The sequence below is a fragment of the Antechinus flavipes genome, chromosome 2, assembly GCF_016432865.1.
Source record: "Antechinus flavipes isolate AdamAnt ecotype Samford, QLD, Australia chromosome 2, AdamAnt_v2, whole genome shotgun sequence".
Taxonomy (NCBI): Eukaryota; Metazoa; Chordata; class Mammalia; order Dasyuromorphia; family Dasyuridae; genus Antechinus; species Antechinus flavipes.
In genome coordinates this window covers 182,768,553-182,793,791 of record NC_067399.1, presented here as the reverse complement: position 1 = coordinate 182,793,791, position 25,239 = coordinate 182,768,553, and the positions used below count along the sequence as shown (strand labels likewise).

The 25,239-nt window shown below is 31.7% G+C and overlaps 1 protein-coding gene across 1 annotated transcript in view; it reads right to left on the bottom strand.

Moving 5' to 3' along the window:
- The window catches only part of CSMD1 (CUB and Sushi multiple domains 1), a 2,716,069-nt gene that overhangs the window by 850,446 nt on the left and 1,840,384 nt on the right, over positions 1-25,239 (bottom strand). The window contains exons 9-10 of the mRNA XM_051975995.1: positions 14,395-14,519; positions 2,112-2,233 (exon numbers count right to left, since the gene is read on the bottom strand). Of these exons, the coding sequence (XP_051831955.1) occupies positions 2,112-2,233; positions 14,395-14,519 (247 nt within the window). The remainder of the gene's footprint in view (positions 1-2,111; positions 2,234-14,394; positions 14,520-25,239) is intronic.

Below are 25,239 nucleotides of genomic sequence, written 5' to 3'. Positions count from 1 at the left end.
TTCATGAATTATGTAGGATTCAAGCCCAACGCAATAGGCAAACAGGAGCTATTGTACAAGTTGCTTTTGACCAACTAACTGGAGAAGGTCAGTATGCAGAGAGTTCAGAACAGATTTATTATCCCATAACAGTGTATGAGCAAATTTCTAAGGCTGCAATAAAAGCTTGGAATTCTCTCCCTGGACAGAAAGATGGAAATAATGCTTTCACAAAAATAGAGCAAGGTCCCAATGAACCTTTTGCAGATTTTGTGGGACGTTTACAAACAGCTGTAATAAGAACCATTGGAGACAATGCAGCAACAGAAATAATGACTAGACATTTGGCTAAGGAAAATGCCAATGAGATTTGCAAGAGAATTATATGGGGGCTAGACAAAAATGCTCCTTTAGAAGAAATCATTAGACGCTGTGCCACAGTGGACATAAATGCTTATTATGCCCAAACTATGATGAACATGGAAAGACAAGGTCCTTCTTGGCAGAGGAATTCTAGAGAAACTCGTCAATGTTTTCAGTGCGGAAAAATTGGACATTTGAGAGCTCATTGTAGATATGGAGATAGAGTGAGAAGACAGGGTGAGAGAAAACCCAAAACCCCATGTCCAAAATGTAACCGAGGTTTTCACTGGGCCTCTAAATGTATATTGACCCAGAGGAATGAGAGGCAGGGCCCAGCTCTAAAGTATCAATCAAAGGACAGGTGGGGCATGATAGCAGCTGAGGTTACACCCAGAGAGACTTTAGAAATTCAGAATTCTGATGTCATCAACCAACAGAAAAGCAATCAGGATTACAGTTGGGAAGAATACAGGCCTTTTAAGACAACAAGACAATATCCAATGCAAACAGCTCCAATGTAATCACCAGATGATGAGGAGAAATCCCAAATTTGGTAAATAGAAGGGAATTAGGTTAATTGCTTGGGGAAGAGGATCTGCTTATATTTCCACAGGTGGAAAAGGCTAACAATGAGACTGTCAAAAGAACTTTAAAATCTTCAGCTTTCAATTCCTGAAAAACCAGCAAGAATCACTGGATTCCCTGAGATGAAAAATTGTTGATGAGACTTTTTGCAGTACTTCAGAGCTTACAGGAATTATTAGATTCCTGGCGCATGAACTAATGAACAATGGATTCCTTATGTACTATTTCTAGGACTTATGGACATTTGTAAATTTTCAGGTCGATTTATGTTGTTACATTACTACTAGCCTGTGTTATATTACTATGTGCTTATGTATTTTAAGCAATTGCAAGAATCATTGGATTTCTTGAGATGAAAGATTGTTGATGAAACTTTTGCAGTAGTTAAATTTTCATGTTGATTCATGTTATTTGTTACATTACCACTAGCCTGTGTTATATTGCTGTGTGCTTTTGTAAATTATGTATAATGCCTCCCACCATGTATATCTGTTACAAAGTTCTGGCCCATATTGATGGATTTATGTGTACCCCCTCAGGAACCCCCTATGTTTTAAAACAAAAGAAAGGGGGAGATGTTGGAATCCTTACTAACTGCTAAGTAGTTAGAGTTGATCTAATCTTACAAAAAGATGTTTTGGGCAGAACCTGAAACAAGGTACTAAGTAGAACTACCCATAATCCCTCTCTCTGGAAGGAGCATAAATAGGCCAATGGGCCAGTCGGAGAGTGCTCTAGAGAGGAAGACGCTACAAGTCGAGATTTCAGCAGAATTACGCCAGAAGCCCTCTCTTCAAGGCAAGACAGATTCAACTTGGTACTGGCTCTGGAGGCTGAAGAAAGCAGAGGCAGAAGCAAAGGACAAAGCGGCAAGAGCTCTTGGAACCAAGCAGAGAGATAGGCCTCTAAGCTAACCGGGCTATATTGGAAACAATAAAAGATCTGAACTTTTATCACCTGGATGTGTTTTTGAGAAGAAAAAGATCACAACAATTACATGTGACTCTAAGAGCATTGATCCAATTGTATCTACTTCTAGGTAATCAAGGGTATGTAAATGATAACCATATTCATTTCAAGCAATGTATTTTTAAAAATATAAAATTTTATTGTGTGTTTGTTTTAAGTGCTTGATAGAATAAAGATAGTCATTATTTAAATAATATAAAAAAAGAAAAGTGTACCTTTTCGGGATCTGTTGTAGTGATAACCCATACACAATGTGCATTGTCTTCATACTGAACTGGATAGTTAGGTGATGTAATAATTCCACTTGGTCCACGGAGATTGGAACCACATGTTCTAGCTAGAAAGACAAAAACAAAACTGCATTATTTTTTCATATTTGAAGTTGTCATTTTTAAATGTAAGAAAAGTATTGGCTAACAATAAATAAAATAATAAAATGCCTTGTTGGTTAGATCTAGACTCCTGATTTGATGTGCTTTAATTATATATTTTTATTATTACCTAATAAATTAACTTTAATGTCTAAACAATATTACCTTATGGTATAATAGATAGAGTGCTGGACCTGGAGGCAGGAAGATCTAAGTTTAGATGTGCCCACAGACACACACTAGCTATGTAACTTTGGTCAAATTACTAAACCCTCTTTTTGTTTCAGTTTCCTCATCTGTAAAATGAGCTGGAGAAGAAAATAGTAAACTATGCCATTATCTTTTAATATACTAAAGACAACCCAAAAGGGATAAGGAATTAACAACTGACAATGAACAGAACAAGTTTTACAAATCTCATTTTATTGAAGGTAAAAATTAAAATTTAGAGAGAGAAAGTAATATTCCCAAAGTCACAAATCTGGAAGTCATAAGGCATAAGACAACCTTAAGGCAAGGAAAAGTGAGGGACGTAACTTCTAGTCCTTCTAACTGCTAGTTCCCTGCTTTTTATATTACATTTCACTCTGCCTTTGTCTGTGCCTATTGCATGCAACTGTAGTAAGGTACTATTTTTTGTACATATTGAGTATATCCTTATACATGTATACAATGTCTCTTAGACATTATGTTAGAGTTAGAACATAAGCTTGTCAAAAACAGGCACCATTTCTCTTTTTATCAACAATGACTAGCAGGACATATAGTGTAAAGTACAGGCTAGCTCTCTGGCTGGCCTCAGGGTCAACCAGAGTCAGGATCAATCAAAGTCTTTGGTTTTTAGGAGGAGAAGTGAAGGAGGCAGGAAAGCTGCCCCGAGGCTTGCCAAACATGTACCCTGGGTTCTGGAGTCAGGAGTCTCTAGACTCTTTCCTCCTTCTTCTGTCACCAAGTGCTTCTCACTTCTCTCCCTATGCCCTCCAATCCTTGCCTACAATTACTACCAAACATTCAGCAAATAACAACAGTGAGGAGAACCATCATCCAAATATATGCTAATAGAGCCATTGTCTCACATTGAATAGGTAGCCATAAATGCTCTCTTGTCTGATTCAGAGTTTCAGCCCTTTACAATATAGTATATGTTTAAGAAATACTTGTTGATTGATTGATTGACTAATACTCAGGGAAAGGCAAATAGAAAACCTTGAGGGTTTGGGGTGGAGAAATATTGAATTTCCTCTATTTGGTCAAATTTTGTATTTATTGTGTTTTTCTGAAGTCTGAGATAATAACCCCAAAGCTTTGAATGGCCTGAAGTGCTTCCATGAATTTTGGTAAGGCCATACAAGTCAGTGAACTGAAGTTGACAATAGAAAACTCAGTCAGGAAGCTAAATGAGAATGAATGGTGTTTTTTGTTTTTTTTTTTTTTTTGGCTTGTTTGTTTTAAATGTATCGATTCATTCTGACTTCTGCTCTGTTTTTAAATCTTGGATGCTACAAACCTACAAACATAACACTTAATTAGGTTCTAATTACCCAGCATTTTTTTAAAAAAAGTTTTACATATATATTTTCTGTTAAAAATTAAATAAAATGTCATTTGAATTTTAAAAATGAATATATGGATTTTGACTTAAAAGGACATACACAATAGAGTACAAACATACACACTCCTACACACTCATGGTTTCTGTTTAATTAGTCTATTTTAGGTTCTTCTCAAAAAAGATCATGAACCTCAGATGCTGACTTTTCTCCCAAGATAAACAAAATCATTAGCCACATTAATTGGAAAATTTCAGCAATAAAGATAAAACTGGGGGAAATTGTTCATAGTCAATTTAGAACTTTAGTTATAAAGATCTTATATTCAGCAATTAATATATAATTGCAAGCTAATATAATAACAACATAGCATATAGATCATTTATTATCTATATCATGAATATATTAGGAACCCCAAAACTACTGTTAATGTTATATGAATTGAATATATGTAGATATCTCTTAAAAGCAAATTCATCATGTGTGTACATATAAAACTATTTTAATAAACATATATGTAATATATATAGAGAGAATTTCTACAAACATATATAAATATAACCCTAATCCTATCAGCAAAGGAATTCAGAACTCAAATATGACTTAGTAGACATATCCTATTTCTGTACCTTGCTATCTTATACACTTTCAGCAAGTCATTTCACTTTTTTAGCTCTTGGATTTTAATATGTGAAGAATGAAGTAATTAGATGCTTTTTCATCTATAAATCTCTGATTTCGTATTCTGATGTGCCTGGAAAACCTAAGGTATACACAAGGGAAGTAAGCCACACAATTAGAAATATTAATTGTGGCTACTGAGCCTGACCTCTTGATTAGGAAGCCCAGAATTCTACAACTCTATATACTATAAGCTGGGGTAATTAGGAGGTACAATGATTAAAGTTCTAGGCCTTGTATAAGGAAGACTTATCTCCCCAAATTCAAATCTGGTCTCACATGTATAACAGCTGTGTGATCATGGGCAATTTATATGACCCTTTTTTTCCTTAGTTTCTTATTTTTAAAATGAACTGGAGAAGGAAATGTAAATAACTCTAGTATCTTTACCATGAAAATCCCAAATGCAGTCACAAACAGTGAGACATGAGTAAAAACTAAAAAAAAAAACCAAAACCAAAACCAAAAACTAAATAAAAGAATCTATTATAATCTGTTATAGTGCCTTTATATATGTATATGTGTAAACATTTTTTCTTCATATAAAGATATAATCTGATGTATCAGAAGCATTTGATTTTATATATGATTGCTATATAGATATAATCAGTTAACCAGCATTTATGCCAAGTGCTCTATTTACTTAGCATATTATATGGATAGAAATGAAGATAAAAGAGACAGAGATAAAGATAGAGATTGTGGTAGAGACAGAAATATTTTAAGGGCAAATAATTGACTTCAAAGCTAAAAAAGACAGGTTTCAAGTCCTGCTTCTCAGAGATTCTGGCTTTGTTACCCTAAACAAATAACTTAACATCTTAATATTTTAGTCAACTCTCTAAAATTATAAGTTGTAAAAAGAATATTGATCTGTACTGTCAGAGAATGTGCCTCACTGGGAGGTCTTCAAATTAATGAAATCACAGGTCTACTCCCTATCCCCTAAGTATATCTGTATCACAATCTCTATCTATATAACTATCTGTAAAGTCAAGGAGGAATTTGCTGCTAACTTTTTCTATCATGATTTTTCATTTTCTTTTTTTTCTTCTGAGTCCCCAGAAGAGCATTTTGTCCTTGATGCCACATTGGCTTTGCAAAAAATGTCCACCAGTGGCATTGTCTTCCTCTTGGGACTTGTACCTGCTCTGGCTTTCTGCCCTTGGCTAGGCCTGAGGCAGACCATTTAAAAATAGATGCCAGTTAACCATTAGAACCAAGTTTTTTTTAAAAGATTTTTTAAGTGACAGTAAAACTCACTTGAGAGTTTCAAATGTAAAATCCTTAATGGGAAGCATAACTTCTAAGCAGAAAAAATAATATTTATGTATAATACCTCTACATAATTACAATAATAATAATTATAATGAGCTAGTATTTATATAGAATCTTAAGTTTTTCAAAATACCTTACAAATATTGTCTCATTTTGTCCTTAGAACAACCCTGAAAGGCAGGTGCTATTATTATTTTCATTTTATAGAAAAGGAAACTAAGGTGAACAAAGTAAATGACTTGCTCAAAGTCTTATAGCTAGTAAATGTTTGAGGTTGGATTTGAACTCATGTCTTCTCTACTCCATGTCCTCTGTGCCATTAAACTGTCTCTAATTTTGAGTACAACTTAAGAGTCAATTTTGAAAAGTACATTAGATAATGATTCTCATGCTATACCCACCATTTATAAGCTTTGCTCTTGAGAGTATTGAGGCCATTTAAGCAGAGAGCTAGACAACATCTGGATAGGGAAGCAATGATTTCTTCAAACATAGAGCAAATACGGTTTCATCAAGAACAATGCATGACAGATGACCATCATTTTATTTTTGACAGGATCAATAAACTAATAGATAAGGGAAATCTTTTCATTTTGCTTGGTAAAATTTTGCAAACTTTTTAATAAAGAATTTTATACTATTCTCTTGGAGAAGATGAAGAGATATTGATTAGATGATCACACAACTGAATTGATTCAGAACTCATTGGATAGCTGGCTTCAAAAATAATTTGTTAATGTTTAATGTAAACACAACTGAGAGTATCAAATGAAGTAAGCCATGTTTGACAGAACATAGATGTATGATGATCACATTTTCAGATAAAATAGAATTATGAATTAGTTGGGATCCAATGAAGATTAAAGCAATCAATAAACATCTATTAAGTACCTACTATATGCCAGTTATTATGCTACGTGTTGAAGATATAAAAAGAGGCAAAAGATAGTCCTTATTGTTTAAGGATCTCATAATCTAGTAGGGGAGACAAGAAGTACACAAATACAAACAAGTTGACTTCTGCATAAATAAGAAGCAATAGGAAGGCACTTGACTTAAGAGGAGCTGAGAAAGATGTCATGTAGAAATTGTGGTTTTATTTGGGATTTAAAAGATGCCAGGGGTATTCAGTAGGCAAAAATGAAGAGAAAGAGAATTCCAAGAAAGGAAATGAGATATGAAGTTATCTTCATGAAATCATCCAGATAGTGTCACTGAATTAAGTACAATATTAGAAGGTAGTACAGTGTTAAAAGACTTGAAAAGAATTAGGCAAATAGATAATAAAGGGCTTTGAATGGTATGGAATTTTATTTTTTATCTTAGAAGTTATAGGGAGCCATTGGAGCTTATGAAGTAAGGAGATTCAGACCTGAACTTCTTATGAATTGAAGTGTGAAGGTAAGAAAACTCATAAGTAGATTGTTAAAATTGTTCAGGAATCAGTTAATTAGGACTTGTACCAGAGTGCTGGCCAGATCAGAGGACTTAGCCTCTGGAAGGAGTAAGGGAACCTTATTGTGTGAGATAGTTGGGGGAGATGATAGTAGAAGGAATATGTTGCTATGAGATGAGGAAGAGGGGAAAAGAGAGAGGTTATGAAGAATGACCTTAATTTTTTCTATAAAATAAGAGACAAGTTGCTCAATTGAGTACACTAGAGTTTGTAGGCACAGTGAAGTGGACTCTCCTCATAGTTTCAGAACAGGAAAAATTGCTTGTGGTCACTCATTGACGAGAACACAGTCCAAGAGTACAATAAACCCCGTTCCTTAGATGATATCATCTTGGAAGAATTGAAAACTTACAGGTCTCTAGAAGTACTTCGGAAAATAGCTGCACAAAAAAGTGAAAGTTAACACAGTGTGCCCTCACTGTGGAAGAAGAGCCCTATTTTAAGAGTTAAAAGTTAAATAATAAACTAAGAAAATGAGCAAATGACAGAAAAAAAAATGACCATAGAAAGATACTATGGTGATAGAGAAGATCCAAACACATACTCAGAAGAAGATAACAAAGTCAAAGCTCCTTCATCCAAAGCCTCCAAGAAAAATATGAATTAGTCTTAGATCATGGAAAAGCACATAAAGGATTTTGAAAATCAAGTGAGAGAGGTAGAGAAAAAAAATGGGAAGAGAATAAGAATGATATAAAAGGAACATCAGACTTTACTCTGAATATTTTATTCACTTTGTGGTACAACAATTAAGGAAGTCCTTAATTAGTTGGAGAGTATGCATAGGAGGGAAATCAGAATGGTGAAAGACCTCGAGTCTACCATATGATGACTGGTTGGGAGAACCAGTTATGTTTACTCTGGCGAAGAGTAAGAGGAATATAATAACTGTCTTGAAGTATTGGAAGACTTCATGTATAAGAAGGTTAGACTTGTATTGTTTGACTTCAGAACTAAACTTGAGATGGTTGGGTGACATAATTGATAGAGTAGTGAACTTGTAATTATGAACATCAAAATGTAAATCCTGTTTGGAACACACAATCTGTATGACTCTATATATGTCACAAACTCTCTTCAACTTATTTTAATCATTAACTAATAAATTGAATCATTTGTTGTACAAGAAATTTTTATAGAGAAATTCTAGTAGAAAATTCCCACTACCACTATTACATTTATTATTATGCAAAGAAGCCATTTTAAGCTTGACATTGGGGAAAATGTTCAGAGTTGTCCAAAACTTAAATAGGTAGCTTTGAAGCATTATGAATTCCCCCTTCTTTGAGGTTTTTCAAGAAATATTTAGATCATCCATTTGTTGTGGTTTTTATAATAAATATTCCTTTAATGAGTTGAACTAAATGGTCCCTGATGCCTTTTTTATGGCCAAATTTTGTGATTCTGGGAATAATAGAGAAGCTATGGTTTTAGTTTTGAATAATATTTCTATTTCATTTGAATTTAAGTAAAACTCTAACATTTAAAGCAAGTATATTATCATTAATATTAATTGCATTCCACTCTTATCCTGAAACCTAATGGCATACAATATCAGTTTGAATGCTCTCTTAGTTAAAATGTTAACTTATAGCTTCCAGCAAGATATGAAATCAACAGAAAATTGTTTCTTTTTTTTTGTTTCTTTTTCCTGTATTTGCCATGTCTAATATGATATCTTGAACTTAAAAGCTTGCTGAAATGAGTTTTAAGACAAAAATCACTGCCAATTAAAAATATTCAATTGATTTTGAAAAGTTTATAATTATTTATTTAATAAAGAATCATAATACTTGTTTTCCCATCTGTTTATGAAATTAGCATGATTTCAAACAAAATCACTTGTATAATTTCTAACTTATGATAATCATTCATCTGTGTAGTAACAGGAAGAACAGGTAACATTCTTTCAGTACTCAAAGGCAATTAGCTAATGTGAGCTTTGGCTAACTACCTCCCAACTGTCCAGATGTGAAGGATCACTTCTGACTCATAGCAATTTATCAAATGCTTTCATCAAGAAATTCCACTGTAGTCAAAACAGGCTAATTACTAGTTAGAGACACCATGAAGATCTAAACACAGAGGGAATGAGGGGGTGGGAATCAACTTTTCTCCACAGATTTGAAAATATACTTATGGAGAAAAATAAAATGCTTTTAGTCTTAATGCATTTTTGTTGTATTTGATAAATGAAAGGTCTTAAAATATGTATTACAAACATTATTAAGTCTCTCTTTAAATATGAGGGACAAGAATCACAGTTCTTTCTTTGCTATTTCTCACTTTTATTATAGCTAAAATTTATGATTCCTTACAGTTTAGAGTCAGGAAGATATAGGTTCAGATAGTACCTATGTGGCTGTAGACAAGTGATTTAATTTCTGTGTGTTTGTTGTAATTTCCAAGATGTATCAGTCATGTCATACATGTTTTGGGATCTACAGCAACAGATGGAGTTCTCCTATTAAGGTACAGATCTCAAAGATGATGAAATTACAGATTTTCAAGTATAAATTCATGTTATAAGAAACAGATTATGGTGTTATATAATATGAAATACATAGTTAGAGTCCCTTCAGGAGCACTAGGTATTTCAAACAAACTTAGTGACTAAAAAATAAATTTATAGAGTAGTAAAAAAATTTTTTTTGAATTGAATTTTCTGTGGAGCTTTAACAAGATTTCTTCCTGATTTAAATAACATTTTGAGTTCTATTATCATAGTCATTTGTAACCAGAAATCCTTAAAAACAATGAATAAATGATTACTTAATGTACCTAAAAGTTGCTATCTCGAGAAACTTGAGAACTTTAACTTAAAGCATATTTATTGTCAGGAATGTCAATCTAGAGACAAATAAAAGTAATTGAATTCTGTTCTTCTATTCACACTCATGAAGATGTTCATTTCCTTTTTTATTCATAGAGAAAGGCAGTATTATCAGAAACATAGCATGTCAGACCTAGTGGGGTCTTAAAAATCTAACCTTCCCATAAAATTGTGCCTTGTTGGGTTGTTGGAAGAGCGAAGGCTGTCATGCTCAAAGGGGCACAGGCATATGATCAGAACTGGGATTTGATTACAGTTCATCTGCCTCCAAACCTAGTACTCTTTCCTTGATATCATAATGCTTCTAAAGATGTGACTTTTGATGGTGTCATAGCCTATTTAGACTAAAATGAAGTATAGACATGTGTCTCTTCTCACAAAGGCTACTCTTAAGATTAAAAAGTCATCACAAGCCTCTCTTACCCAAAGTGCCTAGGCCAACTACTATTTAACTATTTCATCTGTAGAAATCAAGATCTTCCTTTAAGGGGAAACCCAGTAGTACTGTAATAGACTACATAGTTCACAATGAATGGGATACAACAAAATAATATTTTAAAAAGTGCAAAAACATTAAAATTAATGAGTCACCAACAATAGAAGAGTTAGCAGAAACAAAAACACTGAGTAATATCTGAAAGGACATTATAAATCTTTAAGGTGCTAAAAGATACTACTATGTGGTTGTTTAGGGCAAGGATGAGTAGAAGACAAGTTTCCCACTTCATAGTTTAGCATAGAAATTAGTCCATCCCTTTTTCAGAACAAAAGGAATCATGATCACAGTTATAGTCCTACTTTCTAGTTCCTCAAATGATGCTGTTTACTCAAGACTCTGCTCCAACAGAGGCAGAGGCATTTGTCCCTTAGAGCATGGGTAAGGATCAATTCAAGTCTTTTTGCCTATCATAGAACAGTAGCTTTATTTCATAAGACCTGAAAGAACTGAACTGTTCAGATTAACATATTTTAAAAGTAGAATATCAAAATTTTAGAAGCAGTTTCTATTGCTTGTAATAGAGACTTAATAGCCCTTTCTGCCTCTAATTTTTGTAAAAGGAAACAAAAATCCACCAATTGGATTATTTTGAATTTTGCTTATTAAAACAGCTTTTCATTATGTGTGTGTATGTGTGTGTGTGTGAAATTCAATTCAATTCAATTAAGTATATATTGTTTACAGTGTGTAAAATGTCATTGGCTGTGAAAGGCATAAAGATAAATAATACTAAATCCCTGCTCTCCTAAAGCTTATATTAAGCCAGTTTAAATTCTTAATTAAAAAAAAAAAAAACAAAAACCTAGTTTATTTATTTATTTATTTATTTTTTTTATAATAACTTTTTATTGACAGAACCCATGCCAGGGTAATTTTTTTTTTACAACATTATCCCTTACACTCACTTCTGTTGCGATTTTTCTCCTCCCTCCCTCCACCCCCTCCCCTAGATGGCAAGCAGTGCTATATATGTTAAATATGTTGCAGTATATCCTAGATACAATATATGTTTGCAGAACCGAACAGTCCTCTTGTTGCACAGGGAGAATTGGATTCAGAAAGTAAAAATAACCCGGGAAGAAAAACAAAAATGCAAATAATTTACATTCATTTCCCAGTATTCTTTCTTTGGGTGTAGCTGCTTCTGTCCATCAAAAAAGCCTAGTTTAAAGCTTTGAAAATATCCTGCTTCCTGAAAGGCATGTAAAAAAAAAATCTAAGAAGAAAAAAATTATAGAGAAATATTTTTTGCTACCCTAAACCATTTTCTCAAACTAAAACATAAAATATTAGAGATACAATTATAGGAAAATCATTATATCTATTTTGTTTACTTGTTTATTAGCTATATATTAATTGCCTAATATATGCAATTTATAGGGCTTTTTGATGAGGCAGTTACAAAGAAAATTTCTAAACATGCTACTCTCATCCATAAATTTTACAATCTAATAAAAAATATTCTTTAACTCCTAAAAGTTTCAGGTGTAAGAACTTCATACATTTGTTTATGTTATTCCCTATGCCTAAAATGCCATTAATTGCCCCTTTAACTGTTAAATTCTTACAAGTCTTTAAAGATACAACTAAAATCCAGTTTTATTCATGAAACCTTCCTAAACCCAGGTTAAATTAAATTTATATCAATATCTCACAGAAGTTTGTTTTGAATCTCTCTGATGCACTTATTTTATAATCTTGTATATTATTATCTCTGTATCTTAGTCTTCTATTAGATTTAAGCTCACAAGAAATAAATGCAATACATTATTTAACCTTGGTAAGCATACTGTTACCAAATTCAGTGTCATGCATACTTCTTCTTTACTAAATACTTGAAAAATCTACAACATCATTATTATAGCTATTATTTACATTAATACAGATCAGAAGTTATTCTATGAATTAGTAGATAGTCTTTAAAAGTTGTTTGGTTTTTTGGGGAAAAAATCTTGTATTTTTCTTCCTAAGCAAATTTTTTGAAAATTATTAATTTATTTTGTTTTAATGTATGTCATTCCTGGATTGCAAACTAATAAATCAGAGTATTTCATTTCTTTTCTTTTATCAGATTTTTTTAAAATTAAAAAACAATGACTTTCAAACTTACTTATTAAGCAAAATAATTTATCACTAGGAAATTAACTAGTAGGAATTGAGATTTGTTTAAATAATTAAAGTAGAACTCCTACTCATTATAATTAAGGAAAAATAATGGATTTTATGTCTTTTTACCCACTATCTAGAATAGGAGCTGGGATTCTTAGAGAGTAGGAGAGAGGGGAGGCTTTTAAATGTCTTCTCTTCAATTAGCTCAAATAGAAATAGGGTTAAAAAAATTCTCAGAAAAAAATTGCCTAAGGTGATAAATAAATAATGAAGATTTGAAAAGAAAGGCAACAAATTATATTAGTTAGTTAACTGGTATCAATTAAGTACCTTTACTTAAGAGATAGAGATACAAAGTCAAAAGACAATCCTGGCTTTCCAGAACTTTACGATCTAATATAAAGGGGAAAAAATAGAAAAGGATTTTATTATAGAGTTCACATCACCTTTTACTTAAAGAAACATTGAAATTAATTGTCATAGCAAACCAATGTCACAGTAGTAATATGAGTAAATTGCAAATACAATTTTTCAGAATTGAATATCTTATGAAATCTGAAAATTCTAAAAGTAAAGTGAACAAGCAATACCAAATGCCATAAAAACCCATGAACATTCCAAAGGCAATAATAAACAGTGTTTTTTTTTTCTATTTTCAGTATATTGAACACAATTATTTTGTAATTATATGTGTGTATACATGCATAAAAGAATCTAATCTTCTAATGCTTGTAACAAAGAATAAAAACTGATTCTAAAGTAATGGCTTTTTTTTTCTTAATTATATCAAGATAACATTTTTATAAACTTCAAAATTTTTGAGATAATACATGAGCTTAGTTAACTCCACATATAAATTTTGTTTTCATTACAAAATTCATATGTTAATGTTTCCCAGAAATCCTCAAGCTCTCTTACGATGATATATATAGAAGGGATCTTATGCATCCATGATGTTTTTATTATGGTGGTCCATAATTTTTGAATATGTAAAAAATATCCCCATGACCTAGCTCAAGAAAACTTATCTCCCATTCATTTATTTAAAAAAATAATAGAAACATTTGACTTTGGTAATAATGCTAAAGATGAATAAAATCTTAAGCATTTGATCTAATTATTATTTGGGCCATGACATCAAAATCTCCTTTAAAGTAAATTAATTGCTCTAATAAACTGAAGAAAGGAAGGGAGAAAGGGAAAGATAAACTTAGGGAGGAAAGAAAGAAATAAAATTGAAAATATATTGAATGGGGCAGCATTCAGTGGCAAATGGCACAATGGATAGAGCACCAGGCCTGAAGTCAGGAAAATCCGAGTTCAAATATGGTTTCAGACACTTAATACTTCTTGGCTGTGTGACCCTGGGCAAGTCAATTAACCCCAATTGCTTCAGCAAAAAATGAAAGAAAGAAAGAAAGAAAAGAAGGAAGGAAGGAAGGAAGAAAGAAAGAAAATATACTGAATGTCTAAACTATAATCAACCTAAAAATGACTTAGTTAAATTACCTTATCTTCCAGATGAAAAAACTAGGTTAAATTATTTAACTTTAGTAACAAAGGGATGTTAATGAAGAATGGTACTAGAACTCAGGTTTTATAACAACTGGTCTATTTCTGAATCTGTTTATTTACCATGACTTACGCTTTAAAGCTCAAATTTGTCGCAAAAAATTACCTTGACAATAAATAAAAAAGAGGATCCAAATTATATTCCTTACCACGACAGATTGGCCGGTGGTCACTCCATGCTGCTAGAGTCTCTGTGACTCTCTGACATGTTATGCTTTTAGAACCCTGAAGGACATAATTGTCTTCACAGGAGAATTGGACGCTTGCCCCTACCCTAAAGAATCAAGACACAAACAAAAAAATATTTTATTAGTTAAGAGGCCCAGAAAAACCAATATGTTGCCTGTTGCTAATTTGGTAGTATAACCAAAACTGTCAGGTATGTGTATGTGTGTATGTATATATATATGTATGTATGTATGGAAAAAGAAATTAAGATCTGAAAAAATTCAGATAACCAATCATTTTCATATGAGAAAAAGTTTTATTTCAAAAAGGGCAAATATATGTATGATTCCATCAATGTGGGAGAAAATGCAGCAGAAGAATATATTTTAAAACAACATATATCAATTATAGTCAAAGGAAGGTCACATAGTGGGGAAATATGTCTCTCAAGAACATTCTTTCCCACCCCATTTTATTATAATCCATCCAGGCTACAGTTAGATGAAAAATTACTTTTGCTCTAGTTCTACATCTGAAAACATGAAGCTTTGAGATTGTGAGCACTGACAAAACACTAAAACAGAATAACAATTCAGCAGGTGCATAAAAAAATGTTCAAGTCATAAATCAGGTATGAACACACACCCAATTACTTCTTCTGAGCCTGACATGTGGCATTATGTATAGTGCACCACTATTTTACATTCTGACAAGTATCCTCTTTAAGGAGCAAATCCTGCCCATGTTTTCTTTTCATCTTGCCCTGGGGACTGGGAATCGAAAAAACTAATGGAATCGAGAGTATGTTTAAAGAGAAAAGAGGTAAGAAAAAGCCAGGTTTTCCTTTTTGGTATGCTTGAAAGTATAATTCTTTATCATATAACTGCATTTCATAATGCAACTTTCACTACACTTAAATATGTATATGCATATATGCACATATATGTATATGTGTGCTTGTCAAACAAATATAAAACTAATAAGAACATACATAATACACTTTTTCTTTGTTTTTGTTTTCTTTTTTAGTCCAAATGTATAATTACATTTATTTAGGGAAGTAGTCTAGGACTTTTCTCCACTAATGCAGAACGACTTCAGATTTTCCTATAAGTCCTGAAGGATATAGTGACTTATCTATATTTATAAAGCCAGTATATGTCAGTGACAACACTTGAACCCAGATCTTCCTAACATCAAAGCCATCTCTCTGTTCGGAATGCCCTATTGACACTTACACAGACCCATAGATAGATATATAGATACATCTACAGAAGGATTTTTTTTCTGCACAAATGTAGAAATCTTTTGGATATACCAATATATGGAAGTTTGTGAAATATGCTACATCATAATTATATGTATGTATATATATATACACACGTATACATAAACATGGTTATATTTTCTATATGTATAAATCAATACAGAAATAGACATAAATATACAATACAAATACATAGCTATGTCTACTCATATAAAAACATACAGCTATACTTTTGGATATATGCATAAAATACACATAATAAATATACACAAAATATAAATATAAATTATAAATAAAATGTTTTTTAAAATATTTAAAGTATGTAAAAGGGAGAAGAAGCACTAGATAAATAACCTAAATGTTATCACTGAATAACTAGAAATCTTATATTTAAGTTATATCAGTTAGAGGGAGAACTTTTTGCAGGATTTAAGAGAAAGCAAGGACAAGAATAATATTGAATGTTAAAGCCTTTAGAATTCTGCATTAAGCATCTGTTGAATGAGTCTACACATTGTTACATTCTTCAACTTCTAGTAAATAGCATTTTAAAGTTTGCAACGTGCTTTCACTTTCACAACAACTTTCAGAAGTATTACTATCACTATTTTACAGATAAGAAAAGTAAGGTAGACAGCTTAAATGACTTGCCTTGGGTTATACAGTTAGAAAGTACCTGAGGCAGGGTTTGAATTCACTCTTCCAGTGTCTAAACTCAGTCCTCTATCTAACATCATGTAACAACTAAAAAATGCTTGTTATTTATTTCCAATTATCCCAAAAATATATCAGTTAAAAAAATTAAAATTCAGGGAATTAAAACATAAAGAAAATTCAGATTGTGGTTTAGTAATTAATGTATATTTGTGTGTGTGTGTGTGTGTGTGTGTGTGTGTGTGTGTATGTGTGTGTGTGTGTATTATCTCTAAAGATGGTTCAGTGGCAAAGTGGTTAGAATGATATGCCTGGTCAGGAAAATCTGATTTCAAATTTTGCCTCATTCACTTACTAGCTGTGTAACTTTGGGCAAGTCACTTAACTCTGGTTTGCCTTGGCTTTCTCATCTGAAAAATGATCTGGAGAAGGAAATGGCAAGTCACTTCAGTATCTTTGCAAAGAATGTAACAAAATGGGTAGAAAGAGGTAAACTTGATGGAAAAATAACTCAACATTGTTATCTCTAGTCAGTCTACCAGAATCTAAGCATTCAAGTCCTTCATCAATTAGCCATATTTATCTATCCAATTTCATTTTCCATTATTTTGCCAAATTAACCTTCTGTTCTGAGCTAGGTTATCTCATTACATTCCAAGTTCATCCTCACTTCAGGACCTCAGGTCAGGTTATCATCCCTTCCCTTGCATATTTCTTTAAAGGGGCATAGATTATAGCACTTCTTTATTCTCTAGTTACCAATCTCCATATTAAAACAAGTTGTTGTCCCTAAATTTTATTCATAAATTATAAAAAATAAAATGGCAATCAATATAACAATACAGTTTTGTCTGAAGATGACACATGAAAAAATTATAAAGCAATGACATAATCAGATTGTAGTAACCTAACTGAGGCTTAGTTCATGAAATTGAATAAATGGATTTAAACTTAGAAAGCAGGCATGGCAGGCACTCTTTCCAAATGATCAATTCACATTTTAAATCTAGTTTTCTATAAGATAACAAGAACAACAATAATACCACAATAGAATTTTCAAGTTCTACTACCATTTCATGTTCCACTAATACAAGCTTCAAGACTTTTTGAGTTCTTTGATTTCTCTGGCATGCATTCGATCTATTGGTTAGCAAATGAATTAGTCTACTGAATAACAGTTGATTCATAATTTGATTTTTCTGAAATGTCCTTTGTTTTTATCATAGAAAAATCAATGGGAGAAATAATTACTTAAGTTAGTAACTTAGAGTTTAGAATAAGCAGTTATTGTAAACAAGCACTTTTTTGGAAAGGAAAAGTACATATCTGACAGTGTCACCAAAAAGTTATGGATACAAAGTTATAAAATGTGATTATAAAAACACACATACATATACATACATAGTAAGAAATTTAAGTTCAACTGTAAGATTGAGTGGAGTAAAAAGTTAACCTAACTTAAATATTAAATATTATAAATAAATATATTTAAATATTAAATGTCTTCTGCAAAATCGAGAAATATATTTTCTTATCTAGAGTACTTACCTTTTGTGCCATTATCTCATTTGAGAAATTTCAAATTAATATCTCATGTATAATAGTTATTTTTGCTTGAAATAACTTATAAATGTGATCCCTTAAAAACAACTATAAGCATTTATGGATTTATTTAAGAGTTATGCCATGTATACTACTGGAATAACTTGAGGAATCTTACAGATTAAAACATTACAAGAAAAGAATAAAACTTCTGTTCATTTGACAGAAGCAGGAGATGTTGAAACTTAAAAGAAGCATATAATTAATCAGTTATAATACTTTAGAGGACAGTTCACTTTTAGATTCTGGAATCTAAGGAAAAATGTAAAATCTTTTAAATCACAAAGTTTATTTTTTTTTTACTTTAAAAAACATTTATTTTTTTTAATACACATTGCTTTATAAATCATGTTGAGGGAAAAAAAATCAGAGCAAAAGGGGAAAACAATGGGAGAGAGAAAAAAAAAAACAACAATAGAAAAAATAAGTGAGCATAGCATGTGTCACACTCAGAACCCTTAGTTCTTTTTCTGGATGCAGATTACATTTTTTTTGTCCAAAGTCTATTGGTACTGCTTTGGATCACTGAACCATTGAGAAGAACCAAATCTTTCATAATTGATCATTACACATTTTGCTGCTATTATGTACAATGTATTCCTGGTTCTGCTTGTTTCACTCAGCATCAGTTCATGTAAATCTTTCCAGGCCTTTTTAAAATTAGCTTATTCAGCATTTTTTATAGAACAATATTATTCCATTAACTTCATTACCACAACTTGTTCAGCCATTGCCCAAGTGATGCACTCAATTTTCCAATTCTTTTTTCAGTTCTTTCATGCCAAAAACAGCTTCTCCAAACATTTTGGCATATGTGGGACGTTTTCCCTCCTTTATGATTTCCTTGGGATAAAGACCCACTAATGGCACTGCTGAGTCAAAGGGTATGCATGGTTTGCTAGCACTTTGGATATAGTTCCGAAATTGCTCTCCAGAATGGTTGGATCAATTCACAACTCCACTAGCAATGCATTAATGTCCGAGTTTTCCCACATCCCCTCCAAAATTTATCATTATCTTTATCTGTCATCTTAGCCAATGTGAGAGATATGCAGTGGTATCTAAGATTTGATTTAATTTGCATTTCTCTAATCAATAGTGATTTGGAGCATTTTTTCATATAACTGTAGATGGCTTTAATTTTATCATCTGAAAATTGTCTGTTTGGCATTTATCAATTGGGGAATGACTTGTGTTCTTATAAATTTGACATAGCTCTTTATATATTTTAAAAATGATACCTTGATAAGAAATACTGGCTGTAAAGGTTTTTTTTCCTAGCTTTGTACTTCCCTTTTAATCTTGTTTCTGTTGGCTTTGTTTGTGCAAATCTTTTTTAACTTAATATAATCAAAGTTGTCCGTTTTGCCTTTCATAATGTTCTTTAGTTTCTACTTGTCCCTAAAATCTTCTCCAAAGATCTAATAGTTAAATTATCCCTTGGGCTTTTAATTTGTTTATGGTATCCTCCTTTATGCACCAATCATGTACCCATTTTGACCTTATTCTTGTATTAGGTTTGAGATGTAGGTCTATGCTGAGTTTCTGACATATTATTTTCCAGTTTTCCCAGCAAATTTTGCCAAATAGTGAGTTCTTATTCTAGAATTTGGATTTATGAAATACTAGAAAGTTTGTGAATTTAACAAATACTAGATTACTTTAGAACCTGATTATTGTGTAGTGTGTATCTAATTGGTTCCACCACTCTATTTCTGAGCCATTATCAATGGTTCTGCATTATAATACACTTTTAGATCTGGTACTGCTAAGCACACACTTTGTATTTTTTTCCCCTGTAATTTCCTTGATATTCTTGATGTTTTATTCTTCCAGATGAATTTTGTTATTATTATTTGTAGTTCTAAAAAAATGATATTTTGGCAGTTTGATTAGTAGTTTGATTAGCCCTGAACAAGTAGACCAATTTAGGCAGAATTGTCATTTTTATTATATTAGCTCAGCCTCATCATGAATAATTGATATTTTTACAATTGTTTAGATCTGATCTGAGTTTATTGATGCTGGTGATTTGGTTTTTTCCTTTCTTTTCTTTTCTTTTTTCGATCAAATTAACCAAACATTAATTTTGCTGGGTTTTAATTTTCATAAAACCAACTTTCAGTTTTATTTCTTTGTATAACAATTTTCTTAATTTGAATTTTATTAATATCTTCTTTGAGTTTCAGAATTTCTAATTTGGTATTTAATTGGAAGAGGGCATTGATTTGTTCTTTTTGTAGCTTTTTAAATTGCATGCCCAATTCTTTGATCTTCTCTTTATTTTATTTAGGTAGCTATTTAAAGATATAAAGTTTCCTCTAAGAACTGCTTTGATTCTATCCCATAGACTTTGGCATGTTGTCTCATTACTGTCATTCTTTTGTATGAAATTATGGGTTGATTTGATGATTAGTTGTTTGACCCACTCAATTTTTTTAGAATTAGATTGCTGAATTTTCAATTGGTTTTTCCCTGGTCCTTTATTGAATATGGTTTTTATTGCATTGTGGTCTGAAAAGGAAGCCTTTACTATTTCTACCTTTCTGCATTTGATTGTGAGGTTTATATTTCATAATACATGGTTGATTTTGGTGTAGGTGTCATATATTGGAAAGAAAAAAAAAGTTGTTTCTTTTCTTTTCTGTCCCAATTTAATTTTCTCCAGAAGTCTATTATATCTAGGTTTTCTAAGATCACATTAACCTTTCTCGTTTCTTTTTCTTGGTTATCTTGCAGTTAGATTTGCCTGATGCCGAGAGAGGAAGTTTGAGATCTCCTATTAGAATAGTTTTGCTTTCTATTTCTTTCTGTAACTGGCTTAAAACCTTCTCTAGGAATCTGCCTGATCTACTACTTGGTGCATACACATTTAGTATCATTATTATTTCATTATTTATGGTACTCTTTAACAAGATGACTTTTCTTCCTTATTCTTTTAAAAAGATCTGTTTTTACTTTTGTTTCATCTGAGATCAAAATTGTTACTTCTGCTTTTTAAAAATTTCAATTGAGGCATAATAAATTCTATTCTAACCTTTTATCTTTACTCTGTATGGGTCTCTCTGTGTTAAATATGTTTGTTGTAAACAACATATTGTAGGATTTTGCTTTTTAATCCTCTGCTTTTTTCTTTCATTTTATGGGAGAGTTCATCCATTCATATTTACAGTTATGATTCCCAGATCTCTATTTTTTTTTCCCCATCATATTTTCTCCCTTTGGTTATTTTCATTCTGACTTTAGTTCTGTTTTTTTTTTTTTTTAACCCACTCCACTTATCTTCTCTCATTTTTTCCCTCCTTCTTTTGCTTTTTTCCCTAGTATTTCTGCCCTCCCTTCTATCCTGCTCTCCCTTTTCTTTCCTCTTTTTTCTCCTACTTCTTGATCGGATTAGATAAATTTTTATGCTCAACTGAATGATTATGTTATTTCCTCTTAAAGCCCAAACTTATGAGATCAAGCTTCAGACAATGCCCATCTCCCTCTCTTCTTTCCCTGGATTGTAATAGGTCTTTTGCACCTCTTCATGGAACTAATAATTATCCCTCTTTTTCCAGTACAGACCTTTTCCCACTCCTTAATGTCTTTTTCTTTGATATCAGAATTTAAGAAATTCAAGAAAAAAATAGAAATATTTTTTCAAGAAATATTAAATCAAATATAATGACCACAGTTCATAAAATGAGTAAATAAACTTATGGTAAAGTACATAATCCATCACAAACCATTGTAAATACTACTCTTCATCCTGCTGTCCTAAATACTACTACCCCTCTTTTCTATCATTCATTTTTACATCCATTCAATAAACATTAAACTTCTTCAGTATTTAGATAATTTTAATTAATTTTAGATGAGATAAAAAATTTATCTAAGATATAATTTCTGTCTTCTTGGACCTCTTTGTCTGGTAGATGATGTGATACAAACATAAGTAATTATTTTGTACAATATTATTTGCTAAGTGTACAGTAAAATCCTAAACAGCATAAATAATGAATCCTTTGGTAGTTGCATGTGTATGCATTTTCACCATTCAAAGTTATTATTATATAAAATGTGATGATTGATTTCAATGTAATGGCAACATACAGTTCAAGTCTGAGTAATGTGACCAGTTCAAGGAGATTCATTTTTCATATTATTTGGGACCTTTCTATAATAGAGAAATGAATAACAGTGTTATATGTGAGCATTAGGAAAATAGGCTGGCTATGTTTCATGAAAGAGATGACATTTCAATTGATCATTAAAGAATGAGAAGGAATACAACACATAAAAGTGATGTCGGACTTTGCAGGTGAAGGAATGGCTGTGACAAAATTCAGTTAAATAGAAGCTACAGACCTTGCCAATATCATCAATGAGTAATACCTTGCAGATTATCCATAGAACTAAAGAGATTTTTGAGCCCTCATTTATGAATACTAAATATGGCAAATATAAATTACAACAAGTTTCCAAAGAATTCCAGTTATTTCTAACTACATAGTAATTGGTGTTATTTTTAAAGGGACAATAAACAAACAGAAAAGTGAGGCCTATCTATTCTGGATGTATAGAGTAACATTATATCAAACTAAGGTAAAATCTGAACAAATCCAGTTCCTAATAATACCTTTTATTTAATATATATACATATATACATAATCTAACTTACATTCATCATATTTATTTTTTTAAAATTTTTTTTATTATAGCTTTTTATTTACAAGTTATATGCATGGGTAATTTTACAGCATTGACAGTTGCCAAACCTTTTGTTCCAATTTTTCCCCTCTTTCCCCCATTCTCTTCCCCACCATGGCAGGTTGACCAATGCATGTTAAGTATGTTAAAGTATAAATTAAATACAATATAAGCATACATGTCTTAATAGATATTTTGCTGTACAAAAAGAATCAGAGTTTGAAATAATGTACTATTAGCCTGTGAAGGAAATCAAAAGCATTCATCATATTTAAAGGAGAATGAGCTAGAACTCAGGAATTGAAAATGAAAAATCAAATTCTCTTAGATACTTCAATAGCTGCTTCTATATGCCTGTTGTAAAAAAAAAAAAGTAATCAACTGGATTTCAGTAAATCTAGTTTATTCAAAGTTCCCAAGTTTCCTTTTTAGTTTGACTGTCAATAACAATTTACTTATACATTTTTAAAAAAATGAATTATTGTTCCAGAAACAAAATAAACAATTCCTTTTCACACCTAAAATAGTAATAGCTGACATGTACATCGATATGGGATTTTTAAGATTTGTGAAATACTTTTACATATTTTTCCTCATGTAACACTCATAATAACTGTATAAATTCCACAGATATCATGGTCATCCACATTTTTAATGGTGGAACTGACTAGCTGTGACTTGTCCATCATACTAGTCAGGAAGTATCAGAGATGAAAGTTGATCCCAAATTTGGTGTGTTTTTTTCTTTCTCCACAAAAGTATAACAATCCAGAGACAGTGTTTAATTCTCTCCAAAATTATACATGAAGAAATTTGCTACATTAAGAGAATTTTGTGGATACACGTGAAGGAATAATTTCCTTGAGAATATACTTCATGGCAATAGTGAGGATGATATAAAGGAGAGGAAAAAAACCCCACATGTACAAAAATGTACATGTAGTTATTCTTTTTGTGGTGGCAAAGAATTGGAAAATAAATAGATGCCCATCAATTAGATAATGGCTAAAAAGGGCTGGGATATGAAATTAATGGAATATTATTTTCTATTAAAAATTACGAACAAGCTGATTTTAGAAAGAACTGGAAGGGTTTCCATGAATTGATACTGAGTAAAACAAACAGAACCAAGAATACATTCTACACAGTAACAGCAAGAATCAACTATGAAAGGCTTGATTTTTCTCAGGGAGTCAGTAATCCAAGAAAATCCAAGAAAATGGAAAATACTATCTGTACCCAAAGAGAGAACTATGGAGACGGAGTATAAATCAATACACAATATGCTCTCCTTTTATTCTCTTTCTTCTGCTTTTATTTTCTCTCATGGCTTTTCCCTTTTGTTTAAATTTTTCTCACCCAACATGATTTATAGGGGAACATGTTAAAAAACAACAACAACAACAATAACAACAACAACAACAACAAAACTACATGTACATTTATTTATAACCAAAAAAATGATTTTTACATGTTATTGGGTGGGGGGAGGAAGATAGTTATTTGGGAAAAGGTAATACTAGGAGAAAATATTCTTTTAAAAAAATGAATGTACATGTATAACCAGAAAAATAATAAAAATTTAAAAAATAGTGAAAATGATAAAAAGAACCCATCAATGATACAGAATTGCCTTGCTTATTAGATTTCTTTCTTTCCTTTTTCCTTTTTCTCTCTTTTTTCCCTGTTCTTCTGAAGCAGATTATAGCCAGAACAGCTATAGAAGTTAAAATGATGAAGTTTGTGAAAAATTATTTTTATCATTGTTCCATCATAACAGGTTGCCATGTCCCCATAACACTTTTTTTTTCACCTCTCTCTGCTTGCTATGTCCTGAATGGTTAATCATCACCAGCTTAGCTAAGGGCTAAGTGAGACTGGTCTAGTTGATCAGGATTGGCATTAGAAGGAAATTAAATATTAATATGCCATCTAGTTAACAACTGATTTCTTTAACTATAGCATGAAAAATATATTCAGTAATGAAAATCATTAATTCAGGTAGTTACAGTTTTACTATTGTACACTAATGCCAAGCTTGAGGAAAAAGTACCTGACTCTTTCTTCAGTGACTTTTGTATATGGGTCATAGGGAATTAGTAGGTAGAGAGGCCAAGAAAAGCTAGGTCAAAAGCCTTAATCTCTTTACCAATTATGTTGTGAGGACAGTCTCAATACCATTTACTACGTCTCATGAGAGGCAAAGGAAACCTATTATATCTGAGGGAAAGAAGGGAGTGTAGTGAACATAGTGTGAATCTTACTCTCATCATCTTACTCTATGGATCAAAGAGAAAGTATCAGACATTTGGATCTACAGAGAAACTTCTCTCACCTCATTGAAAAGTGGGAGGAGAAAAGCAAAAAAGGGAAGGAGTAGGCTAAATAGAAGGGAATACAGAAATGTTAAGGGAAAGGTTTAAGAAAAGGGGAGGGACTCTAAAGGGGGTGTGGATCCTAAAAAGGGAGGGCTGTGTGAGGCAAGTGGTGCTCATAAATTTAATAGTGGAGAGGGAGGTAAGGGGAAAAGGAAAAAAAAAGTCTAATCTGGGGTTAACAAGATGGCAAGAAATACAGAATTAGTAATTTTAACTATAAATGTGAATGGGGT